We start from the raw sequence: 14030 nt of genomic DNA, 5'->3' as shown, positions 1-14030 counted from the left end.
GGTTGTAATTGTTTAATTATATCCCATCTGGGTTCCAGTGTGGGTGGTATGTGACAACCAGGGGTGTGTGGGTTGGTGGGTCTCCCACCCATCAGGTTCTCTACAGTTATTTGGGTGGCCTGTTCCTGGTATTTGAGTACTTACCTGTAGATAAGAGATGCCTTGGTGTGTTTGAGATGGTTACTGGATATATGACGGCAGGTGTGGTGATTGTGGGTTTCCTGTATATAGTTTTCTGTAGGGTTCCTTTGTTGAAGCTGATCTTGGCGTTCAGGAAGTTGATGCTGGCATAGGAGAGTTCTACACAGAGTGTGATAGAGGGGTTCTGGCTGTTGAAGATATAGTGGAAATCTGAGGGAATTTAGGTCATCTCTCCAGAGGATGAAAATATCAATTTAACTCAAACATCATTGGTTCTGTGGTGCATTTGTCCAGAAATTGAGCTGTAACTTGGGTGCTGCCATTAACATTCCCTCTTTTCCACACACAATACCCTCTCACTTGAGTTTGGTTCTGCTTTCGACACAAGCTAGCCTGCCCAGCTTAGTGTGGGTGTTTTGCCTGGGTTTCGCTTTCACTCAGGCTGCAAACCCACCCACTTTAAAGGGAGGATGTAGGCTAATCCACTCAAGGGCTGATAGTTCTCCAATACATTCCCACAATGCCTCCCCACCTCTGCCCAAAAGGGCAGACATTTTCCCATAATTCACTGGTAAAGAATCTGAACAACTTGGCTTACTGCAGCACAAAGAATCATGGGATGTGTCTTCCAGAGGTCCTACCAACACATAAGTAAGTGCAACACCACTGTGGACCCAGTGTCTTATGTCTTTGCAGTGTGGCTAGGCTAAGCCTGGTGCCATCACCCAAGTTAAGTGTAATGAAGACATATCCTTAGCTTTTCTCATGTCCTTGAGATGCAATCAGCACCGGTGAGTGAAACAACCACTTTTCACAGCCCTGGGGAAAGTGAAAAAAATGCTGGAATTGCTTGGAGAATGCATGGTAGTCAAGTATGGTAATTTATGTACATTAATATCCTTCATCCTTTAGGATACCATAGTGCAGTACAGTGTCTATAGGAAACAGCCTGACTAACAATGCAACTATTTCTGGGACAGAATGAACAGACTGTACACTAGCAACACTACACAACAATTCTTCAAAGGAGAAGTGAGTAACAAATAAAAACTGGTGAAGTTTGACCAATCAGGTCACTGGACACAAACATTTCTAATCAACCTCCACACCCCATTCCTTTCCTCCCTATGACTGGAGTTGTTTTTACTGGCTTTTTCACCTTGAATAGTCCATTGAAATGTGTTAACTACTTATATTTAACAATCTGTTCCATCCTGTATTTATCTATGACACTTTGAGCCCTAGTTTTCACTATAAAATTGTTAGTATAACTATGTTGCTCGGGGTGATGATTTTCCACTCCCCTAAGCAATGTACTTATACCGACCTAACTCCTGGTTTAGACAGGTCTATGTCAACAGGTGGGCGTCTCCTGTTGACACAGCTACTACCTCTTGGGGAGGTGGTGTACCTGCGTCAACACGAGATGCTTTCCTGTCAGCATAGGTGTCTTCACTAAGCACTACAGTGGCGCAGGGGCAGCTCCACCGCTGTAAGTGCAGCCAAGCCCTGAGTAAGTTTCCCAGACATAAAGAAGAGCTCTGTGTAATCTCAAAAGCTTTTCTCCCTCACCCACCTGATCTCCCGAATATCCTGGGACCAACATGGCTACAACACCACTGCATATAGCTCCGAGTTGTAAATCTCATTCTGACTATGGCACCTTTTGCAGAACTGCACCCTCTAGCACCATACAGAGCCACTGTTTTAATAATGATTCAAACGGAAGTATCACCAGCTCTATTTTGTACACGACCGGTGTTTTGAAGATTCATCCCAGGAGTGACCAGACTCGAATTTGTTTATCTTGTGAGAACTGATGAGTTCACACCTCAAGATTATCTATCTCTCATTTCCATAAAATACAAGTTTACTCTGAACCATCATTTGAATAAAGAAAGTTCTGAAAAGAACATTAGCTATACATGAGATAAATATGTTTAATCAGTCATGCCCCAGCAAAACGGTCTCTTTTCCAGAATAAATTCTACACAGCATTGTTGAAGTTAACCCCATCACTGGATCGCCAGCCAGGCTGCTGCTTTTCAGTTAATCCTATGAAGTCCATTCTCATTCAGCCTTCTCTTCATACTTGGCCAGCTCACAGGTAAGGTTGATCTTTTGATAGTTCCCACTTCTCAAGTGGAACACCTGGTGTCACTGGCTTTTTCTCAGTTGTTGCTACTGCAGATTCTGAGCTAGGGGAGAGACAGAGACTGGCCTTCAGAAACTTTTAGTTTATATAATCAATTCAGATTTAACAGCAATACAGGTTTATTAGTAACACAGAACATTTTAGGGAAACCATTCCCAACCCTAACATCCCCTCTTACTCAAAAGAAGGTACATAGAGATTGCACACTAATTCAGCATTCATTCACTAGCAGCACCACCTACTGAACAGTCATCATCATTTATTGCAGCAGCAATGTGTTATATGGTGGTGCACCGGCCAAACACTGACCAGACTTGACCCTGCTTAGTTTGCAAGATCACAATATCACAGCCAGAAGTTGTGTGGCTGCAGATCATAGGATAAATAGGACCTACCTGGCTCCTTGAGCGCATGATGCAAGGGATTTCTGTGGAGACATAACAATAATTGGAGGATAGGACTCCCTGCGTCCATCACGAGTACAGTAGTAGTTATTTGCAAACTTGTGACTGGGACCCAGTGGAAGTTTAGGAGGTGGCTGAGTTCTAAACAGCAAACAATCCAAAGAAAGCATCACCACACACACCATGCTAAGTGAGAACTATATTCTCAGTCTTACTCTTGAGTGGAGTATTATGAAAATTAGGCTCTGTAGTATTATGCACAAGACACACTAGCATTATATCTTGAGCCACCTTCCAAGATTTCAGAATGAGCACAGAAAGCCTTAGACACAGTCATGGCTACGAATACAGAACTGGGGCCATGAATTCAGAACATTTGTTCATGTAAACAAAGGCTCACAGGATAAAGAATAACAGCCCAATCTCTCTCATGTACAGAAACAGAAAACAGGGCAGAGTTCCAAACATGTATGTTCTAATTCCACAGCAATATTAATTCAGCTATGTGAAACAGGATTTTGAGTTCTTTTCAAGGCTAAAAAGTAACTATCATGCAATTATATGCAACAGAGAAAGTTAATGTTGCTATTGAAATCTTAAGTGTGACTGACAAAAGAGAAAAAGTAGGTATTGCTTCTTTAGGAAGGGTAAAGAGGTCTGAAAACCTTGTGGGCTTTTTTCCAGCTTTATTATTTACCTTAGAAATACCAGGACTGTCCAGTCTGGTTTTGCACTCGAGGTCTCAAACATAGTTCTGAACACTTTCAGTCCCTCAATGAAAAATGATTGGTTGGAGCACAGTATTAAAAATTCAATATGTTTCTCCAGCATTTTAATTAACTATAATAATTTATTTAAAAAGCCCCCACAGGTGTAAACTGTTCGAATAAAAGTCACTTCCCTTCATCATCAAGTTTTGCTTGCGTGGCATTGGATATGATTACCCTATTAGATCCTCAGTTTCCCCAAACCGACCACCACCCTCAAAAGAGAGATAAGACTTGCATTTCTAATATAAAATAAGCAGAAAGAAACAGAGGGCACGGAAAAACTTCCAGGTCTTTATGTACTGAACTCAGAAAATAGCACTAACCCACTTTTCTACCTTTGAAGGTCTCCTTTAACTTTTACAATTCCTGAGATTTGTATTTAAATTGGTAGCAACCAGTTACTAATAAATATTACAATTTTGTCTAAAGTTTATTTTATCATCTGCTGTTACATTTAAGGTTCCTATATGTGAAAGATGAGCGAGAACAGTTGTTTTCTCTCTTTTTAGGCCAAGTTGCCCATCTGTATTCAACAGACGGATATTGGAATTGGATAGGTTTGGGTTTGGGTCCGGTTAGGCTTCACTCTCTCCCCTTTGCGGCTGGGGAGTTTCAGCTGCGGCTGGTGCGGAGTTTCGCACATACCAACAGAAGAAGGGCTTGCCTAGGAGCAGTCCAGCTCGGTGCCCAGCTCCCCGGATTTACCTCTTGGAGATCTCCGTGTACCGAAGCTGCAGCTTGGCTTGAAGGTCCCGCTGTAAAGGAGACGAGAGGGTCTCAGGGAGGTGCCAGCCCGGGGACAGGGGAGAAGGGGTTACAGGTGCCCGGGCCCAGGGCGGGCAGGAAGCAGAGACTAGTAGGCAGACCCGGGGGAGGGGGCCGCGCTACGCTGGTCCCAGCACGAGGGCGTTGCTGGGCCGCGGGAATTCGGACAGGCCCGCGAGAGCCCCCCCCCTTACCCCCGCCGCCCAGTTGCGGAGCCGCTGGATGAAGCGAGTGGCGGACGCCATCTTGGCGGCTGTGAAGGGCGCTGCCGCGGTGCTTGTCGGGAAAAGAGAAAACGGAAGTGGTGCGCGGCGCACGCCGGGAAGGGGACGTAGCGCGGTGCACGCTGGGTCTCGCGATAGCTGGCGCTATATAAATGCGCGAGGGGCGACCCCGCCCCCTTTCCTATCCGCTCCCGCAGCTGCCGCCATGGATACGAGCCGCGTGCAGCCCATCAAACTGGCCCGGGTGCGAGCGAGGCTGGGGCCGGGGCCGGGGCCGGGGCCGGGCAGGGACCGCGGGCGGGGGGCGGGGCGGGTCGGGTCTGGGGCCGGGGCCGGGCAGGGACCGCGGGGCGGGGGGCGGGTCGGGTCTGGGGCCGGGGCCGAGCAGGGGCGGGGGGCGAGGCGAGCAGGCCGAGCCGGGACCGCGGGCGGGGTCCGAGCCGGACAGGGGCCGGGTCCGAGGCGGGCGGGGCGGGGCTCTGCGCCCGGCTGACCCGAGTCTCTCCCCGCAGGTCACCAAGGTGCTGGGCCGGACGGGCTCGCAGGGCCAGTGCACCCAGGTGAGTGCCCGGGCTCCCGGCTGAGCCGCGGGCGGACCCAGCGCTGCCCAGCGAGAGCGGTTCAGGAGCGCCCCGGGCTCCCCTCCCAGGCCCGCGGAGCCGGGCCCACGCGACTCGCCAGTGGCGGGGAGTTCCGCAGTTTAACCCCCGCCCCCGGCCACATGGCAGCGTTTCCTGTTACGGTTTTGATTCGTCGCCTTGCCGGTTGCCTTGTCCCCGTGTTGCGAGACGGGGGAACAGGTGTTCCCCACCTGTAGACAGTTCCTGTTTCATATACACTCATCAGAGCTCCTCCTGCCGCTCTCTGTGACTTCCAGAGTGCACTGAAACTCGGGGCACGTGAGCAGAGGCCTAGCCCCAAACTGAGCAGGCATGTCAGGGCAAATGGGCCAGGGAAATGGGGGTTTAGAGCATTTTTCTTCATTCTCTGCTGTGGTTGTCAGGTTCGGGTTGAATTCATGGACGACACCAGCAGATCCATCATCCGGAACGTAAAGGGGCCTGTCCGTGAGGGGGATGTCCTGACGTTGCTGGAATCTGAGCGTGAAGCAAGGCGATTACGCTGATCTGCATGCTGCAGCTTGGTAACTCATTTCATTTTCAGGCTGTAATCAAGCCCTTACTGTATCTGAGATGTTAATCTTCACAGTTAATACGTTAAATACCGAGCCAGATTTTTTTTTAAAGTGAGCTTCTGGTTAAGAAGCCAGAAAATTATTAGTCCGTCTAGGCCTAGAACATGTGTCTGGGTTCTGAGACTCCTTCTGTGTAGAGTGCTCACGGATGTTTGCTTTGAGGCCGTAACAACCTTAACACTGAAATGTGGTGCCCATCGCTTAACTGTGACTCTCCATGTGTTGGTCTGCACTCTAGCAGTGTTCACAGTGTTTGAACACAGCTGTGAAGAATTGAATTAGCAGTCATGAGAACTGACCACAATTTCTTTGTCTACACTAACTGCAAAATCATAGTTGTTGCTTGTCATCTAACTCAGTTCTCCATGGAACGATGTTTTTCATAACTCTTCAAATACAGTAGCTTTTTGTAGTGTAGACAACATGACCGTGTGATGCTTGCTCCTCTCTGCAGGCTTGGGAGAACAGGGCTAGTTGCTTTACTGCAGCTTTTGCTAAGAGTTGCTCTGTAGCCTTTTCATGCTGCCATAGAGCAAGTTATTGATTTGTAAAAACGTGGAACAGTGGGATCCTGGTCCATGCCTAGGGTTCCTAGGTGTTACTATAATACAAATAAAAAACTTTTTTAAAGGCGATTTTTTTCCAGGTGCAGCCTTTGATCCAGGCTGAACTTCAGGTAGAAGAGGAGCCATATGTAATTGTTATGGAGTGCTCAAGTTCTGCTGGCTGTGGCTTTTCTTATGTGTAAACTGGAGAGCGCAGCTTGTTTCCGTAGAATGTTCTACTTCTGGGGCTCAGGCACATGTCTGGGCAATTAACTAGCAGTTTTGAAAATGGCCCAGGATATTTCCATGTATGTAATGATCTCCTGGCCACAGGAAGCTGTAACTGCTCCTCAAGTTTCGATGAAATACCGCAGGTGAGAGCAGGCAGGTGAAATCCTGAATTCCACTTACTGCAGTGACATGCCCTGAACTAACTATAGGAGCAAAATGAAACTCTGATTTTTCAGTTATCTCTAGTCCCTCTTCCCCCTGCCTCCCCTCCCAAGTCTTGGAAGATAGTATAAGACTCAGATCTGCATTATGCTTTCTTTATAGATAGCAAGCCCGATGCCACAACCATTTCTGATTTCCTGCAAGGAAGAGGCGACAGTTCATACCTACTCCACTTGACTTAGTGAAGAGGAATGTTGTTTCAGAGACTAAAATAAAGGAATTTTTTCCAGTAACATCTTTCCTTTCTTTCAGTTATTTAAGAAACAAATGTTTGTTGGTGATGGAAGCAGAACAAAGTTCTATAGGAAGAAAATATTGAAAGTATTTCCAGAGGCTACCTCTTCTGAGCTACTTTATTCCTCACTTTCATTTAAAACTCATTACAAGTGCTGTAGCTGAATTGCCATACAAAAGATCCCATCTGGTGTTAACTGAAACTTCATGCTGGAAGCCAGTGCATTTCTATCCATCCTCTGACCTCAGCAGTACCAAGACTGACAGTGTTAATGAACGAAAAAAGCTTTGAGACCATGGGCTGTCAGGCATGAGATAAGCTGGGGACCTGGCCAGCAGCTGCTGCTACTCTCTTTTCAGCTGTAATTAAGGCTAAAATTATGTCATGGAAGTCACAGAATCCATGACTTCCAGCGACCTCTGACATTGGCTAACCAGCCGCTGTCGGCAGCGGGGGACCCCACAGCAGCCCAGCCTCTGCTAGGCAACTGCAGTTGGCAGGACCCTGGCAATTGACTGGCTGTTTGTGACTACCCCTGAGCTGCCTAGCTGCTGCCATTGGTGGGGGTCCCCCCTGCAGCGGCTCTGCTAATGCAAGCAGCTGCCCCTCCTTAGCCCAGCTCCCAGCCACTGCCACCAGTGCTGCTCAGTGTTGGCAGGGGGTCCTCTGCAGTTCCCACCCCCCCCAGGGTGGCAGGGGGACCTTCCAGCCACTGGGCAATGGAGTCCCTGCAGCTCCCGGCTGCTGGGTGGGGCTCGGGGAAGGTGCTGGACCCTCCCTCCGTGACAGGTAATGGCTTCTGTAGTTTTTTATTGCCTGTGACCTGTCCATGACTTACTAAAAAAATACCCATGACACAATTGTAGCTTTAGCCATAATACCCTTTGTGGGGGAAGGATTAGAGCTGTTTTATGTAGTAGCAGCTAGAGGCCTCAACATAGATCAGAGGCCCATTGTGCTAGGTGCTGCACAGATACAGAGTGAATGATAGTCCCTGCCTTAAAGCTGCCTTATGCTGGTCTTAAGCTAAGAGCTTCTGTGTCTGGGTAACTTGCACCTGTTGAACTTTGGGTGTGAGTGTTAAACCAGTGCAACTTTCTCATAGGGACAAAATAAGGGGACTTGGCTAAGGTCACCTCAGCAGATCAAGAGCTAAGCTGGGCCAAGAAGCCAGGTGTCCTGATGTTCATTTCACTAGGTCATTCTGCCTCCTGTAGGCTGTTACCCAAGAGTTATCAGGACTGGGCCATTTTTCCCCTCCATTCTGAGTACAAATACCTGCATCTTGACTGGCTCATCAAGAGTCTGTTTTTTTGGATCTGCCTCTTAGAGCTAAAATATGCATGCAGGCCCCTTTACCTCAGGGAGACTGCTGTAGCCTCCCTTCTGGTTTACTTGACAGACATTGCCCCATCCAGTCAATCACTCTCCTGTTGATCCTATAACCTTCACCCTGCCTGCCATCAAATTCCAGCTGCTTCTGGCACACAAGTCCCTGCTTCACCCCTGCCCAATCTGTTACTGAGGTACCTCCAGTCTCCTCCACTAATGATGCCCCATTTGTTTATTTTCGCAGGCTTCCCCCTCAGTGTAGCCTATGCAGAGAAGATCTCCCCTGAGTTCCTTTTCTACCACATCAATGAAGAATGAGCTAGCTATGGCTCTGCCAGTGTATTTGTAATATAAAAACAAATCTCCCCTGGTTGTGCCCACAGCCAATGGTCCTCTGCCTGACCTTGTTGCTGTGTTCTGTGACGCCCCCCCCCCCCCCCCCCCCCCCGTTTTGTCCCCTCCCTGTTGTGTGTCACTTAGAGCTGGGGCTGTAGATTCGTGGCCTTAGGACACTTATCCTGGTTTTGGGCACTTAAGGGGCCTGTGTCCTGGTTCACTCTGATCCACAGAGCTCCCACCCCACACCATAGGCATGTAACCTCACTTGACACCCAAGTTTTCAGAGTAAAAGTACCCTCAGGGCATGTGGGCTGCTGCCTGTTACTATCTGAATGCCTGTCCCTTGCCTAAGCAATTCACAAACCTGAGGAAGACAGACATTCGTCCATCTGAGTTGTGGGTAGGGTCCTGGCCAGTAGGTGTGCTCAGAGACTGCCTATTGGATTGGGTCAAGTTCAAACTCTAACAGGAGGAGGTGCTGCCACCACATTATAACTGACCCAAGCACTTGCCTGGGATGTGGGAGCCCCAGGTTGACTCTCCTGCTGGAGGGGGAGAAAGGCTTCGAAGAGGAGATCTCCCACCGGGTGTGCTGTTCATGCTGTACAGGCTCCCATTCTTGCCCCCTGGACTCAGGTGTTTAGCTCTGTGAGGGAGCAGGGCTCAGCCCACGTGTGGTTGGCATTGCCCACTGGCTAGCTCAGGCAGATCCCTGCCTGTTGTACTGGGTTTTGTGGACAGCAGCCGAAGGCACCCCTCCCTTCATTACACAGGGAGCCCAGGTGCCTGACTCAGCCTTTGTGGCTACTACTGTCGCTCCTGTTGATTTTACTAGGTGCCTAAAAGTTCAGCGTTGCTACACTGAGCATTGTGCTGCCTAAGACCTTTTGTGGAGCCAGGCTTCGCTAACTAACCAGAGCTAGTGCATGGGAGGAGTTCCCCAGCCCAGAGTTGTTCCTCTGGCAGACCACAGCTTTGGCAGGAACGAGAACAATTGTAATCCTGGTCTATATGCTGTTTGTGGGAATTAGGCAGTGCAGTGACAGGCCATTCCAAGATGGTTGAGCAGGTCTGATAGGTAGGGCCTTACCAAAGTCATGGTCCACTTTGGTCAATTTCATTGTCATAGGATTTTTAAAATAAATTTAATGATTTCAGATATTTAAATCAGTGTGGTAAGTGTAGGAGTCCTGACCCCAAAGTCACAAGATTATTATAGCCAGGTTGTGGTATTGCCACTCTTTCTTGTGTGCTGCTGCGCTGTCTTCAGAGCTGGGCAGCTGGAGAGCGGTGGCTGCTGGCCGGGAGCCCAGCTCTGAAGGCAGCAGCGCAGAAGAGTGGTGTGGTGTGGTATTGCCACCCTTCTGTGCTGCTGCTGGAGGGGTGCTGCCTTTGGAGCTGGGTACCTGGCCAGCAGCTGCTGCTACTCTCCAGCCATCTAGCTCTGAAGGCAGCGCAGAAGTAAGGGTGACAATACTACAACCCCACTATTCCCCCAGGAATAGCCTTGCAGCCTCCCTTTGGGTGGAGGACTGGCACACGCACACACACTCACTCACTCTCTTTTACTTTGAGAAGCGCTGGTCTCCCCTGTGAACTCTGAATAATATAGGGTGAAAGTACACAAAAGATCAGATTTCATGGCTGTGAATGTGGGAGGGCCCTACTGCTAGGAGCAGCAAGTGCTGAGTGCATACACTAGCACTTGAGCTGGCCTCCAATATTACCATGTGGGCCTTAGTCTAACCAGCACATCAGGACAGAGCAAAGGGGCCAGGGATTGCAACTGAGAAATTAATTCATAGATTTTAAGTCCGACATGACCATTTTTGCTAGGCTGACCTGCCCAACACAGCTGAATATTTCACCCAGTGATTCCTGCATCCGGCCACACCTCCTGGAACGCTGAATGGGGGAAGGCAGGCAGAATTGCTTCAGCCAATGCATAATAAACTTGGAAGAAATCAGGTGAAACGAGCTGGTAACCAGCTCAGGTCACCTTGTTCTGTAAAGTTCAGGTTCTGGACACTTCAATTGGAGGCAGCCTTAAAGGTTAAGGGGATGCTGATGGCACCTTGACTTGATTTTAAAATATATTTAACTTTACATTTTATTTATATTTTAAAAAATAAACAATATTAAAATATTAGCAAACAGACACCAGGCAAAAGCATTCTAATGGGTGGTACATACAAAGCAAGTGTAATCAGAGCACTAGAAAGCTGCTGTGAGCATCCTCCCATCGACTTCAGGGTATAGCAGACACAGGCCTGCAGCACGCATGGGAGCCTCAGCCCAGATCCTTAAAGGTATTTAGGCACCTAACTTCCACTGAAAGCAATAGGGTTTAGATGCCCAAATACTGCTGAGGCTCTGGGCTTTTGCCCATCAGAAGAGCAGTTCTCAGATTCTATAAACTTGGCTCAGACAAAGTCTGGTTGGGACAAACAATAACAACTGGTCTGGGAGAGTCAGGCTAGAACTGCTGGCTCTATACCAGTAGTCCCCAAACTGGGGGGGCCTGCTCCCCTATGGGGGCGTGGAGGAATGGCCAAGCCAGCTCCGCTCTGGCCCTGTTCCCAGCCATGGCTCCCATGGTCCTCACCCCCAGCCACGACTTGGCTCCAGGCTGGGGTGGGGGGAATGTGAACACATCCCATTACTGGTAAGCAGGAGGGGGAGAGGAACAGTTTTGGGACCACTGCTCTATACTGATAACATGGTAACAAACCCAGCTGTAAGCTCTCAAATGCTCCAGCATGGTTGTCTACTAACCCCAGGGCGTGTGTGTGTGTCCTGGCCCAGCCTTTGCTGTTCTGAGCTCACACCCCTGCTATGTAACGGGAAGGTTTTTCACAGAGCTGCTGGACAGCGTTGCTGTGCATGAGAGGAGGCGATCACTTTTTCAAACCCACTTACATTTTTCATGACCAAATATTCTGATTTTTATAGCTGGTAGGAGGCCCCTCTGAGAGTTAGTGAAACCTCACAGTGCAGTTGCCAGTAACACACCCTGCAAGCGAGTGTGTTCGGCTATGCAGTGCGTTTAACACTGATTGGCAGGTTCTGAGTCCATTGAGAAGGGCTGAGTGAAAAATTGGGCCGAAAAGGGGCTAAGGACCAGATCCTCAAATGAATTTAGGTGCCTAACTCCCATATAAGCCTAAGCGAGCAGGCCCTCTTGGAATCAGAGATACCAGCCCATCCCATGTGCAAAGGGCACTGGGAGGCCATGGACTGTGATTTGTTGGATTGTAGGTGGAAAGGTGCAGTGCTGGTGTGAGGCCCACACAGTGTCTCCTGTGCGGAGATCAAGGGAAAGGAGTGGGTCTCTCCACCTGCTTTTCAGACTGCTTCCAGAGGGCATAACCAAAGCTCCAGGCTAGAGCTTCTCAATGATTTTCAGCAGCTGGTCCAGCTCCTGCCCCAGTGAAGGAAACGGGTAAAGTGAGGTGGCAGGTCTCTGGGAGTGCCAGCCCTTTGCTCCCCCGGCTACTGGAAACTGGCAGAGTCACTTCCACTGTTGCTGAGCAGCAGAACCTGAAAGCCCAGTAGTGACATGTCCCAGGAAAGCCTTGCTCTGGTTTAGATATTTGCTGTTACATTCCATGGGTGTGTTGCCCCCACCCCATCCCAGCTGGTCCCACCATGGACCTATCATCTTAGCCCTTCCCTTCCTCACACAAGCTTGGCTGCCCTGTCAGCTGCTACTTCCACTTTTCACTCACTTATGTAACTTTCCCAGCTGCCTCTGGCCCCTGTGCTTCTCCCTACTGGTAGGGCTGGATGGAAGGGTGGGTAAGAGCCAAGAGGAGCTTCAACTGCCTTCACAGCTAAAAGCTGCCAGCTTCTTTAAAAGCAGGGGGTGGGAGTTCTAAAGGGAATTTCCCTGCCTCCCTCCCCAACCCCATTGGGAGAAGGAGGCTGGCCCCAAGTGGGAAGAGGCAGTAACAGCTGTGGGAATTCCAAAAAAGCCCCAGATGACCAGTCTGAGTGGATTCATGGGTATGGGATACCCCACTCTCGCCCAGTCTGGTACTCTAGCCACCTCCCGAACCAGTGCACTACAGCAAACACAAGAGCTAGTTCCTGCCAAGATGATTAAACTAGTAATTTCATTTTCCATTGAAACTGTTTTTAAACTAAAACAAATTTTTTTCATTAAAAGTGCAGGTTCTCCTACGGAAATGTCAGATTTTTTGGTTGAAAAACTGAATGCCTGACAACCAAAGTATTTTGATTTGAAATACTGCCATGGTGCCTCATGGGAGATGTAGTTCACGTGCTTTATGTCCCCATTATCCTCTACATCTTCCATGATGCACCCAGGCCACGCACTTTCCCAAGAGGGGAGACTGGTGCATCATGGGATATATAGTTCTACAAGGGAGCACAGCTTATGTGCTGAGGCACAACTCCAGGCAGAGGTAGCCTGATATCTTGCAGGAATTGAGTGCCAGGTGCAGCCAGAACACAGGGCAGTGATCAGTAACACAGCCACCACCCAGAGTTATGTTTCAAACACTAAATAAAATCCTTTCTATAAAACAGCATCTGTTTCACAAAGTAGCAGAACAAGATACGGTACCAAAAGTGGCCGGAGGGGAGAGCACTGTCTGGAGAACATTTAAAGGCAGCATGTTAAGGAAAGAGGGATTGTTTCAAACAGCCTTACATCAGAGGAGCTCCCCAATCTCCCTGCTCCACCTCCCACCTCCTCTGCAACACAGGTGAAAAAAAAATGATGGCGTAAAGCTACCACGGGAACTCAGGTTAATGGAGAACGTAGAGGAATCCTGGATGAGGTTTAAACATTGTTTGTTCTATACATGGTGGCAATAGATGCAGGCTCCTTGAGTGGAAGCCCAGAAAGCAGCCTCGTTGCTAACTGTAACTGGAAGGGAAGCTCTAGATCTTTTTAACAGCTTCTAGCTGTCCCCTCAGGACAGTGAAGATTTTGATAAGGTCCTAGCACAATTTCAGACTCATCGCATTCCTAGAAAGAAGGAAACTTAAATTTTTTCCACACGAGTGCAAAAGGAAAACAAAGGCATTGAGGGTTACGTCACAGACTTTAAGCACAAGAGCCGGTCTTGCCTCTTTGGGGCCAGAAGAGATTCCTTGATTAGAGACAGGCTGCAGTGATCTAAAGCTACAGGAATGTCTACTGAGAGACTGTGGCTTAACTTTGGAGAAAGCCATGAACACCTGCAAAGCAGCAGAATAGGCAAAATTGTAAACATAGGCTTTAAGCAAAGAGGGTACCAGGGGCATCATGCAGGAGATCACTGCAGTGCAGGACAAGGAGACGCACACATACAAAATGATAAACTGACACCAATCAATATGAAAAAGGGCAAAAAAAAAAATCTGTGGAAGGGCCATTCCAAACAAATGTGGGACGTGTGGAACCAAACTTGTGTACAAACAATGCCCAGCATTTGGACAGGAGTGCAGTGTGTGTGTCTCAAG

At 48.6% G+C, this 14030-nt stretch overlaps 3 protein-coding genes across 4 annotated transcripts in view; 1 reads left to right on the top strand and 2 right to left on the bottom strand.

Moving 5' to 3' along the window:
• Positions 1-14030, bottom strand: part of LOC127040025 (potassium voltage-gated channel subfamily V member 2-like) — a 346324-nt gene that overhangs the window by 20428 nt on the left and 311866 nt on the right. The gene's annotated exons all lie outside the window — the stretch shown is intronic.
• Positions 2062-4544, bottom strand: NDUFA7 (NADH:ubiquinone oxidoreductase subunit A7). The gene is made up of 4 exons (XM_050933845.1): positions 4430-4544; positions 4176-4225; positions 2692-2841; positions 2062-2339 (listed from the first exon to the last, which is right to left on the bottom strand). Exons 1-4 carry the CDS (start codon positions 4478-4480, stop codon positions 2243-2245), a joined length of 348 nt encoding a protein of 115 aa, XP_050789802.1. The 5' UTR covers positions 4481-4544; the 3' UTR covers positions 2062-2242.
• RPS28 (ribosomal protein S28) lies at positions 4589-6885 on the top strand. Its single transcript, XM_050933840.1, has 4 exons — positions 4589-4703; positions 4972-5019; positions 5463-5603; positions 6755-6885. The coding sequence occupies exons 1-3, from the start codon at positions 4665-4667 to the stop codon at positions 5583-5585; spliced, it is 210 nt and encodes a 69-aa protein (XP_050789797.1). The 5' UTR covers positions 4589-4664; the 3' UTR covers positions 5586-5603; positions 6755-6885.

This window comes from Gopherus flavomarginatus, chromosome 24 (assembly GCF_025201925.1).
Source record: "Gopherus flavomarginatus isolate rGopFla2 chromosome 24, rGopFla2.mat.asm, whole genome shotgun sequence".
NCBI classification, from domain to species: Eukaryota; Metazoa; Chordata; order Testudines; family Testudinidae; genus Gopherus; species Gopherus flavomarginatus.
The sequence above is the reverse complement of the archived record's forward strand: the minus strand, read 5'-3'. Positions and strand labels throughout refer to the sequence as shown.

What these genes read in the sequence shown, in the direction of transcription:
- RPS28 (XM_050933840.1), top strand. Translation starts at nt 4,665, where the DNA reads ATGGATACGAGCCGCGTGCAGCCCATCAAACTGGCCCGG. An exon ending in AGCCCATCAAACTGGCCCGG is followed by an intron (nt 4,704 to 4,971) that starts GTGCGAGCGAGG and finishes CTCTCCCCGCAG; the next exon opens with GTCACCAAGGTGCTGGGCCG. An exon ending in CGCAGGGCCAGTGCACCCAG is followed by an intron (nt 5,020 to 5,462) that starts GTGAGTGCCCGG and finishes TGTGGTTGTCAG; the next exon opens with GTTCGGGTTGAATTCATGGA.
- NDUFA7 (XM_050933845.1), bottom strand. Translation starts at nt 4,480, where the DNA reads ATGGCGTCCGCCACTCGCTTCATCCAGCGGCTCCGCAACTGGGCGGCG. An exon ending in TACACGGAGATCTCCAAGAG is followed by an intron (nt 2,842 to 4,175) that starts GTAAATCCGGGG and finishes TTTGCTGTTTAG; the next exon opens with AACTCAGCCACCTCCTAAAC. An exon ending in TCATGCGCTCAAGGAGCCAG is followed by an intron (nt 2,340 to 2,691) that starts GTAGGTCCTATT and finishes TCTCTCCCCTAG; the next exon opens with CTCAGAATCTGCAGTAGCAA.